We start from the raw sequence: 11662 nt of genomic DNA, 5'->3' as shown, positions 1-11662 counted from the left end.
TGCTATGTAATGAACCAGACTTTATAAAAGATGTTAAAGTAAGGGAACACTTAGGAAGCAGCGATCATAATATGGTAGAGTTCAGTCTGCAGTTTGAAAGAGAAGGCAAAATCGGATGTAATGGTGTTATAGTTAAATAAAGGTAATTATGAGTGCATGAGAGAGGAACTGACAAAAATAGACTGGAAGCAGAACCTAGCGGGGAAGACAGTAGAGCAAAAATGGCAGAGTTTGTGGTATAATTGGGGACACTGTACAGAGATTCATCCCCAAGAAAAGAAAGATTATCCGGGGAGGGATTAGACAGCCATGACTGACAAAGGAAATCAGGAAATGTATTAAAGAAAAAGAGAGATCCTATAAGATCCTATAAAGTGGCCAAGAGCACTGGGAAAGCTACAAAAACAAACAAATAGAGGATAACAAAGAGAGAGATAAGGGAGGAGAGGATCAAATATGAAGGTAGGCTGGCCAGTAATATTAGAAATGATAGTAAAAGTTTCTTTCAATACATAAGAAACAAACGACAGGCAAAAGTAGACATTGGGCCACTTCAAACTGATGCTGGAAGCCTAGTGATGGGAGATAAGGAAATAACTGGAAAACTTAAGAAGTACTTTGCGTCAGTCTTCACAGTGGAGGACATGAGTAATATCCCAAAAATTAAAGGGAGTCAGGGGGCTGAATTGAGTATGGTTGCCATTACAAAAGAGAAAAGTGCTAGAAAAGATAAAAGGTCTTAAAATTGATAAATCTCCCGGCCCCAATGGGCTACATCCTAGAGTTCTGAGGGAGGTGGCTGAGGAAATAACGGAGGCATTGGTTGAGATCTTTCAAAAGTCACTGGAGTCAGAGAAAATCCCGGATGATTGGTAGATCGCTGTTGTAACCCCCTTATTCAAGAAAGGATCAAGACAAAAGATGGAAAATTATAGGCCAATTAGCCTAACCTCAGTTGTTGGTAAAATTCTAGAATCCATCATTAAGGATGAGGTTTCTAAATTCTTGGAAGAGCAGGGTTGGATTAGAACAAGTCAACATGGATTTAGTAAGGGGAGGTCGTGCCTGACAAACCTGTTGGAATTCTTTGAAGAGGTGACAAGTAGGTTAGACCAGGGAAACCCAGTGGATGTGGTCTATCTAGACTTCCAAAAGGCCTTTGATAAGGTGCCACACGGGAGGCTGCTGAGTAAGGTGAGGGCCTATGGTGTTCGAGGTGAGCTACTGGTATGAATTGAGGATTGGCTGTCTGACAGAAAGCAGAGTTGGGATAAAAGGTTCTTTTTCGGAATGGTAGCCGGTGACAAGCGGTGTCCCACAGGGTTCAGTGTTGGGGCTGCAGCTGTTCACGTTATATATTAATGATCTGGATGAAGGGACTCGGGGCATTCTAGCGAAGTCTGCCAATGATACGAAGTTAGGTGGACAGGCAGGTAGTACTGAGGAAGTGGGGAGGCTGCAGAAGGATCTAGACAGTTTGGGAGAGTGGTCCAGGAAATGGCTGATGGAATTCAATGTGAGCAAGTGCGAGGTCTTGCACTTTGGAAAAAAGAATAGAAGCATGGACTACTTTCTAAACGGTGAGAAAATCCATAGAGCCAAAGTACAAAGAGATCTGAGAGTGCTAGTCGAGGATTCTATAAAGGTAAACATGCAGGTTGAGTCCGTGATTAAGAAAGCGAATGCAATGTTGTCATTTATCTCAAGAGGGTTGGAATACAAAAGCACCATTATGCTACTGAGACTTTATAAAGCTCTGGTTAGGCCCCATTTGGAGTATTGTGTCCAGTTTTGGTCCCCACACCTCAGGAAGGACATACTGGCACTGGAGGTGCCCAGCGGAGATTCACACGGATGATCCCTGGAATGGTAGGTCTAACATACGAGGAACGGCTGAGGATCCTGGGATTGTATTCATTGGACTTTAGAAGATTAAGGGGAGATCTAATAGAAACTTACAAGATAATACATGGCTTGGAAAGGGTGGACGCTAGGAAATTGTTTCCGTTAGGCGAGGAGACTAGGACCCGTGGACACAGCCTTAGAAGTAGAGGGGGGTAAATTCAGAACAGAAATGCGAGACATTTCTTCAGCCAGAGAGTGATGGGCCTGTGGAATTCATTGCCGCGGGAGTGCAGTGGAGGCCGGGACGCTAAATGTCTTCAAGGCAGAGATTGATAAATTCTTGATGTCACAAGGAATTAAGGGCTACGGGGAGAATGCGGGTAAGTGGAGCTGAAATGCCCATCAGCCATGATTAAATGGCGGAGTGGACTCGACAGGCCGAATGGCCTTACTTCCATTCCTACGCCTTATGGTCTTAAGTTGTGATAAATGCAAAAAAACTTGGTTTATTCTACTCTATCATCTCTTCTACACAGGAGACTTCTGTACTGTTAAAAACTGGACCTGCAGCACCCAGTATTTGTATTTCAGTAAAAGAAAACCTCATTAAAATTAGGAAAAAACCCATAGAATAAGATCTATCAAACCAGATTTTAGTCCAGAATCTGATTTGCCAGCTATAAACAATAGCTATGATCATAATACTGTCCACAACACTCTGAAGACTCTTTACCTCCTACCGATAATTTACTTTGCCTACCTTGGTTTTCACCTTAAATCTAGCTACAATACATTCCACCCCCTCATCTCCAAATCGTCAATATGGGTTTAAAAAGTGAAGACACAGCACTGATCTCTGTGGTACTCCAATAATTACAACTCGCCATCCAAAAACGTCCCATTTACAACTTCCTTCCAGTTAGTATATCAATTCTTGATTCACATTAATATGTTAACTGCTGAACCATGGGCTATCTTGTGCATTAACTTTTGATGCGGTGATGTAGAGTTACAGTTATATAAGACAGAAACAGACCCTTCTATCCAACTTGTCCACACCATCCAGATATCCTAAATTAATCTAGTCCCATTTATCAACATGTGGCCCACATCCTCCCCAACCTTATTCACATACCCATCCAGATGCTTTTCAAATGTTGTAATTGTACCTGCCTCCATCATTTCCTCTGACAGCTAACCCCATACACTCACCAACCTCTGCATGAGCAAATTACACCTCGGGTCCCTTCTAATCTTTCCCCTCTCACCTTAAGCATATATCCTGTAGATTTGACTCCCCTATCTTGGGGAAAAGACCATGATCTTATGAACCTCTATAAAGTCACTCCCTCAGCCGCTGACACTCCGTGGAAAATAGCCCCAGTCTATCCTTCCTTTTAGGCTCAAAGTAAACCACATCTATAAATTCCCTTTCACCTACTATGAATGTTAATGCATGCAAAAAAGCTTAAATCGATTAGTTAAAAACTATTTCCCTTAAGTTCCGGTTCTACCTGACCATATTTTCTAAGCATCCTGCTATAACCTCCTTAATAATGAATTCTAGAATGTTGCAGAGTCTATGGAATTTTGAAAGACTATTATCAATACATCTACAATCTGTACCACTACTCATGATCCTAAAATGCATGCAAAACTGATCTGGGGACTTATCAGTATTTAGGTCCAACAGCTTTCCTTGTACCTTTCCAAAGTGATGGTAATTAATTTAAAGTTCATCCTATCACAATTTTCAATTATCCATGGGAGGTTTTCCAGATCTACAACCGTGAAGAAATACTAAATGCAACAATCTCAGCTGATGTTATTACTGAACAACTGAAATCCCAATCAGGAATTTGGCTTGAAATATCATAGTTGTTTCTTTTCTGTTTGAATGAGGTGGTATATCATTGACACACAAGCACATAATGTTGTAATTTTGTTTAACCAAATCTAAGTTTAGTATAGAAGCTCAAATTTTGAAACACATGGTAAACTACAATTCTATTAATTCAAGCAGCACTTTGCTTACTTAAACGTCAGACAGAATTCCCTTCCACGGTATCTGACAAATGACTGCAATTTCCAATCACCTTTTCTCAAGCGCTCATACAACAGTGTAGACTTTCTGGGCTCCAAATAACCCTTCAGGGTTTTTCCAAATGCTGATCTGGAATGTTAAAATCCTTACACTGAGCTAATCCATTTCTTTACTTTAAACAATCTCCCTTCTTTAGGAGCAACTTTCTCATACATCCAGCTCCAGCCAAGCCTTCTGCAAAAACAAAGCTTTTCCAAGCTACAGGTGTTTCTCTGAAACAAAAAGCAAAGAAAAATCAATCTGACCTTCTAAACTGAAAACCTAATGCTATCTGTTAAATACTAATGTAGACAAATTCCCATTAACCTCCACGAACTACACTCACTTTCTGAAATAATTCATTGCTATAAAAATGGCAAGTTAATCATTAAACCCCTTCAGATAACAAAACTCATGACAGTTCAAATCCAAACTCTACAATTATATTATAAACATTAAAATCATACCTCATAACATGACACTGTTCAAAGCCACAGCACTTTCATCATTTTTTTTATCAACGTACAAAGAGTCATTTGTAATTTAGAGAAAGAAACAAAGCTAACTGATGCAAATGAAACAACAGGAACATTACATCGAGACAAATGGCACATTTGTGATAGGTTCAGGAGAGTTCTGAGTAGTAGCAAGCCTCTGACTGGTCAGGATGCATTAAAATGCCACGGGGAATGAAACAGAGAGAAGCAAAGAGACCTCCAGAAGCTAGCTATATCAATCTTTCTATCTTCCCTTTCGGCTATAAAGTTTGTGTACAGTTTTCTGTAGAAAGAGCAGATAAACACTGAAAAAAAGTCATTTTAAACCGAAAGACAACCGGAAAGATCTCGGAACCACTAAGCAAACAGCAAGTCCACTCATCACTGTGCAGATAATGTCAGGCATCAAAGAATCATAAAACCAACCTATCTACGTTTGCGTTTTGGACTGGTGAATCAGAACTTAGTTCTATTTATGACTTTTTCTCCCCTTCCATTCATATTGTGTTTGCTTATCTGTGTATGTATATAAACACAAGAGAAGTTAAGAGTGATTTTAAAAACAGGTAAAGTTTAAAGGTACATAAATTTCAAAGCCTGTTTTTTGACGATAACCCTCAAAAAATAATGAGCTGTTTTTACTATTACAAAAGTATGATTCACTTTTATTCCAGGTAACAGTTAGTCAGAGCTGGAAATGTGTTGCTGGAAAAGCGCAGCAGGTCAGGCAGCATCCAGGGAACAGGAGAATCGACGGTTCAGGCATAAGCCCTTCTTCAGGAATGGTTAGTCAGAGACAACTTGGGTATTTTGGTAGTTTCATTAAATCTTTACATTTGTCCTGACTGGGTATAGTGAGCTTTCATATCCAGCATGCTGGTTCAGTGAGTTGGGGCAACCTTATAACTCTACAACTCTGAAGAGAGACGAGTAATGGAGATTAAACCTCACTACTTAATGAGTTATACCTAAAGTATAAATGTCCAATTTTATATCCAAAATACTCAATTTATCATTGCTACCTAGAATAAGCAGCTTTCATCAGGTTGCTTCAATAAACTTAAAAATACACAATTCATTAAAACCAGGAGCCTATGCTTTAAACACTTGGCCAAACTGGTTATCGGCCAAACTGGTTATCAACCAAACTATCATGCAGGACAAAAGTACTAACTCTTCCATACCCCTCTCCCCCACCCACAGGACAAGACAACAGTTCTGCGCAGAAATTATGAATGGAAATACAGGCATAAACGCAGCTGAATAGGAGTCCAAACTAAGAGTAATATAGATTGCTTTCTCAGAGTTCTTTCAGTTTCTTGTCGACAGGATCATATTCCTTCATCAGGAATGAAGGACTTATGCCCGAAACGCTGATTCTCCTGCTCCTCGGATGCTGCCTGACCTGCTGTGCTTTTCCAGCACCACATCCTCAACTCTGATCTCCAGCATCTGCAATCCACTTTCTCCAAGGATCATATTTCAGTCAGCCAGGTGGCAGGCCAAATGGACACAGATCCTTTTAATGAGTTAACAGTTCACCTTTCAGAGTGTATGAGGAGATCAGACATAGTGATCCACAGAGCTCTGATTATCAGCAAACACAGTACTTTAAAAAATTTCTCCAACTAGTTCCCTTTAAAAGACTATATTGCCATCTAGGGAGTAAAGGGGTAGACATTTTACCCCTTTCCAGCTTATTCCAACTATTCATAATTACTTCATGTATTGAATTTCATCGTGTATTACAAAAACACACTGACTCAGACCAGAGGCTGTTATTAGACAATGTTCAGAGTTTTGGAAGGGGCTCAATCTGTTTAGATCAGAGCGGTGCTGGAAAAGCACAGCAGGACAGGCAGCATCCTAGGAGCAGGAATATCGACGTTTCAGGCAAAAGCCCTTCATCTGGCTCAATCTGTTTGCCTACCAATTTTACTCCATTAAACATCCTCTTGTTGCTTGTGTAAAAGCTTTTCTCCCAAAGTCGCTCAGATTTTTTTATAATTCTATATTCTTTTAGCTTTTGCATTCTAGTAAACTACACGGCAAATCTTTTGCAACTAAAGCTTCCATTTTCCAGTTCTCTCAATCCGACAATGTGTCATCAACATCAATCTCATAAACAGCATTATGCCAACATAACCTTCAATACAAGTACACCCCTCACTTCACCTAAAGTATATTATTTTCACTCTCATAGGTAGCTATATTTGGTGATGAACTAGATTACACAAACGAATAATATTCAAATATGCAAGAACATACAAGGAATACACATCAGTAACAACATTCCCAAATGACTAAAAGAAAGATAAAAGCAAGCATTTAGTTGATCCTTCTGAAACAGCTTGTAAACAATTCCTCAGAGTCTGGTGTTCTGATATCAATAAACAAACTCCACAACTCAGAAGCAGGATATGTTAATAAGTGAACTTTCATGGACTCCAACTGAAAAGAAACGATGTATGCTTCTATTCCGTAGGGTGAAGGCCTTCAAGACCTTTAACATTGCGCCTGAAAATACATTCAGTTGAAATGTTACTAATAATTTAAAAGTATTCTACCCAAGGTGAAGGTTACTTTTTTTGTTCGCACAGTTGACTGCAATTAAGTTTCGTTCGCTAACCTAACGGCAACGTTGCACGGGTCCAACAACCCACTTGGCAGAAGCCAGTGCTAGATTCAAAATGGAGAATCCGAGAAAAAGCTGTCCAGTGAAAGTGACGTTTGGCCTTTGCATCACTATCTCTCTCCACTCCTCATCGAGTGAGGAAGCAACAGCGTCTGACGAACACCAGACCCGCTACATACGAATGTATATGTATGTGTGTTTATGATACGAAACTTCAATGATCAGTGCGCGGCCTTGAAAGGGAGCCTAACGCGGAATTGGGGATTTCCTTTGGGGAGAATAATCGGCTTCCTAAATGTGAACCCCCTCGATGCAGCTTAGCAGAGAGCGCGCTAACGGAGGAGGCGGGGGGTTTCCGACGTGCACCGGAGGCAACAAGGCCGCCATTTTTTTTAAGGAAAGGGCCTTCTTCTGGAGCCTCACTGAATGTGATCGGGGGGGGGGGGGGAAGAGAAACAAGTGCGAGCGCCTCGGGGATCGGACAGGGGTAGGGGTGGGGGAGGGGTGTGAGGTTGAGCGGCCGGGGCGGTCATCAACTGTGGGAGGAAACGGGGGCGGGGGGGGGCCGAATGGAGGCACTTCGCCCGTCTCAGCCCCGGGGCCGACACCGCTGGGTTTTCCCTCCTTCCCGCCCGGAGGAGTACCTGCGCGGCTCTGCTGTCATCTCTCCCGCGGCTCCCGTGGAAGGTGCGGCTTTGCTCCTCTCATCGGCGGCGATGGCTCTCCCTCCTTTCTCCCTCTCCCGCCGCGTCACTCTTCAAAGCCTCCGGCCTGCTACTTGCTCTCCTCTTCCTCCCCTCCCCCCACTCCCCACTCCCGGCTGTTTGTCCGCCTACACCCCAAACAGACAATACCGCGCCATGGCGCGCTCTCGCTCTCTTTCTCCGTTCGCTTCACCGACGCACAACCCTCCACCCACCTCCTTCCTTCCCCACTTTCTAATTGGACCCGATGCTTCCAGTATCCTCTGCGCCCATTGGTCGCTCCGGAGGTACCCGGAGCCCCGGGCCTACCATTTCACATGAGGACGGGCCGAGAAGGAGAAAACACAATCAAATTCAAAGGATACCTCGAGACAACCTCCACCTTCCTCCCGTCCCAGACCCTCGTCTCATTCTCCAAACAAGGAATGCCCACCTGTCATCCGCTCACCGGCCCGACTACATCGTGAGTCGGCCTGTCCTCCCACCTCGAGTCATCGCCATTGCCATCGAGAAAAGGAGGTAGTTCCTATGGTGACCGAGGCTGTCAGCCGCAAAGGTCATGTGCCGCGCCCCCTCATCCAATTGGCTCGCGGGTTGACACACGACGTCATGGAAAGATCACCCCGGGCAGTAAACGTTGATGCTATTGGCTACTTTTGCAGCTTCTACATATTGATTGGATGGTAGTGACGTTACTATGGTAACTGTTGCTATGGCTATTGGGATGTTCAGGGAGAAAGCCAACTAGAAAATATAATTTAGGGGAAATCAGATATTGAAAATTTAATTGACTTTATGGAGAACAGACGCTGTGGTTGGAATGTTCATCATTTTCTTCACGGTTATGATCTAATTAATGGTGCTGTGTAGGACAGGCAAAAGAGCAATTAAATCGTTGTAAATAAATGTTGTTAATGATCTATGTTAGGTGTATATCCTATTCCTTCTCCACATATCCACTTATAATGCTAATGATAGCTATATTTTTTAAAAGTGCAAAATGTCATAAGATTACAGTGTAACATTTGGCATCCATACATTTGCCCCTATTTTCACGAGCATCTGCCTCCACAGCACCATAGTATTGTAGAAATAGGGTTTAATAAATATGTTGGTTGGTCTCTGAGATAACATTTGTAACTTTGATACCAGTTGTCAGGCTAGGAAGTTGGAACTCGTACAGGTGCATGCTGTTCTTTAGCCTAACAATCATATACAGACAAATATATATATATATATTACTTGGCCTGAGCTTAAATACTTTACCATACTGTCTGCTCCTATCCCTCTCCATGACTATAATAAAGGTCAGGGAGTTGTGATCACTATCACCAAAATGCTCACCCACCGAGAGAGCTGACACCTGGCCCATGTTAAAACTTGGTAGCAACAATTCTGGGTGGATCATGTTTTTTCTCAAAGAAATCAGAAGAACCAATATGCAAAATAGAGGATAAGCAAAGCAAAAAGTCCTGAAAATTCTGATTTCTCAAAGAATATAGTGACTGAGTGACTTAAAATGAGGCGAACTCTAAAGTTGCAGCTTGTTGTTGCCAGTCAAACATTTAACAGGACCTGTTCTTTCCAAAGGGTTGTGGGTGGTCTGATGCAGCACCTGGATGTCTATTGTGCAAGACGCAGTTCCACAAGAACAGCCTCAGGTGTCCATTGGAAACAACAGTTCAAAGTGAGTACTTTCGGGTTGCACCTGAACTGGAAGGGTACCAATTTCCTGGGTGGGATGTTTGCTACAGCTCTTTGAGAGAGGTTAAACTAGTTTGGCAGGGGTTTGAGAACTGGAGCTACAGATCAGAGGATGGGGTAGCTGGTGAACAGGAGATACAGCATACAGACGGTCTGTGAGGAAGGACAGTTGATAGGGCAAAGTTGCAGTCAATGTGATAGGTTGAAGTGTGCCAATTTTAACACAAAATGTACCAGGAATAAGGGTGATTAACTTAGAGCATGGATCAGTACTTGGAGCTACGATGTTCTTGCCACTACAGACATTTGGATATCACACGGGCAGAAAGGGTTGTTGGATGTTCTGGGATTTAGATGTTTTGAAAGGAATAGAAAGGGAGGTAAAACAGTTGGAGAGTGGTATTGCTAATCAGGGATAGTATCACAGCTACAGAAAGGGAGGTCATTGCGGACGGTTTGTCGACTGAGTCAGTAGGGGTGGAGGTGAGAAACAAGAAAGGAGAAGTCACTTTATTGGGAGTTTTCTATAGATCCCCAATAGCAACAGAGACACAGAGGAGCAGATTGGGAGGCAGATTTTGGAAAGGTGCAGAAGTAACAGGGCCATGGGTGACTTCAACTTCCCAAATATTAATTGGAACCTCCTAAGTGCAAATAGTTTAGATGGAGCACATTTTCTCAGGTGTCTCCAGGAAGGATTCCTGACTCAATATGTAGACAGGCCAACTAGAGGGGAGGCTATAATGGATTTAGAGCTTGTCAATGAACCAAGTCAGGTGTCAGCTCTCTCGGTGGGTGAGCATTTTGGTGATAGTGATCACAACTCCCTGACCTTTATTATAGTCATGGAGAGGGATAGGAGCAGACAGTATGGTAAAGTATTTAATTGGCAGACAGGGAAATACAATGCTATTAGGCAGGAACTGTGGAGCATAAATTGGGAACCGATATTTTCAGGGAAATGCACAACAGAAATATGGAGGTTGTTTAGGGAGCACTTGCTGTGAGTGATGGATAGGTTTGTTCCACTGAGGCAAAGGAGGGATGGTAGGGTGAAGGAACCTTGGATGACAAGAGATGTGGAACATCTGGTCAAGAGGAAGAAGGAAGCTTACTTAAGGTTGAAAAGCAGGGTTCAGACAGGGCTCTAGAGGGTTACAAAGTAGCCAGGAAGGAACTGAAGAATGGACTTAGGAGAGCTAGAAAGGGACACGAAAAAGCCTTGGTGGGTAGGATTAATGAAAACCCCAAGATGTTCTACACTTACATGAGGAACAAGAGGATGGCCAGAGTGAGGATAGACCCATTCAGGGGTAGTGGAGGAAACTTATGCCTGGAGTCGAAGGAGGTAGGGGAAGTCGTTGATGAATACTTTGCTTCTGTATTCATTAGTAAAAGGGACCTTGTCATTTGTGAGGACAGTGTGAAACAGGCTATATGCTCGAACAAGTTGATGTTATCAAAATAAGTTGAAACTTTATTGCTGGAACAGCACAGCAGGTCAGGCAGCATCCAGGGAACAGGAGATTCGACGTTTCGGGCACAGGCCCTTCTTCAGGAATGAGCAGAGAGTGTTCAGCAGGAGAAGATAAAAGGTAGGGAGGAGGGACTTGGAGGAGGGGCGTTGGAAATGTGATAGGTGGAAAGAGGTCAAGGTGAGGGTGATAGGTCGGAGTAGGATGGAGGCGGAGAGGTCAACAAGAAGACTGCAGGTCAGGAAGGCGGCCCGCCGCATCTGCTCCCAGGAGGACCAGTTCAAAATACGTACAACACAGATGGCCTCATTGGACTCATCCACCGCCAAACCACAACAACCAGACGGTCGGAGGAGGAGCGTCTTATCTTCCGACTGGGAACCCTCCAACCGCAGGGGATGAACTTGGACTTCACCAGTTTCTTCATCCCCCCTCCCCCCACCTTGTCTCAGCCAAATCCCTCCAGCCCGGCACCGCCTTCCTGACCTGCAGGCTTCTTCTTGACCTCTCTGCCTCCACCCTACTCCGACCTATCACCCTCACCTTGACCTCTTTCCACCTATCACATTTCCAACGCCCCTCCTCCAAGTCCCTCCTCCCTACCTTTTATCTTCTCCTACTGAACACTCTCTGCTCATTCCTGAAGAAGGGCATGTGCCCGAAACGTCGAATCTTCTGTTCCCTAGATGCTGCCTGACCTGCTGTGCTGTTCCAGCAAT

The 11662-nt window shown here is 43.3% G+C and overlaps 1 protein-coding gene and 1 long non-coding RNA gene across 4 annotated transcripts in view; one reads left to right on the top strand and one right to left on the bottom strand.

Moving 5' to 3' along the window:
* Nucleotides 1-8320, bottom strand: part of atrx (ATRX chromatin remodeler) — a 241124-nt gene extending 232804 nt beyond the window's left edge. The window contains exon 1 of one of the 3 annotated variants that reach the window (XM_043704988.1): nucleotides 8198-8320. Coding sequence is in view for 2 of the 3 variants with exons in the window: in XM_043704986.1 (XP_043560921.1) it covers nucleotides 7705-7724 (20 nt within the window). In the remaining variant the exon portion in view is untranslated. Of the gene's footprint in view, nucleotides 1-7704; nucleotides 7919-8197 lie in introns of those variants that run through there. The other 2 variants (XM_043704987.1, XM_043704986.1) reach the window with 2 other exon arrangements.
* The window catches only part of LOC122557357, a 10290-nt gene continuing 5824 nt past the window's right edge, over nucleotides 7197-11662 (top strand). The window contains exons 1-2 of the long non-coding RNA XR_006313811.1: nucleotides 7197-7249; nucleotides 9355-9451. This is a non-coding gene — a long non-coding RNA (uncharacterized LOC122557357). The remainder of the gene's footprint in view (nucleotides 7250-9354; nucleotides 9452-11662) is intronic.

The sequence above is a fragment of the Chiloscyllium plagiosum genome, chromosome 15 (genome assembly GCF_004010195.1).
Source record: "Chiloscyllium plagiosum isolate BGI_BamShark_2017 chromosome 15, ASM401019v2, whole genome shotgun sequence".
NCBI lineage: Eukaryota > Metazoa > Chordata > Chondrichthyes > Orectolobiformes > Hemiscylliidae > Chiloscyllium > Chiloscyllium plagiosum.
Note: the sequence above shows the minus strand (reverse complement) of the source record. Positions and strands in the feature narration are given on the sequence as shown.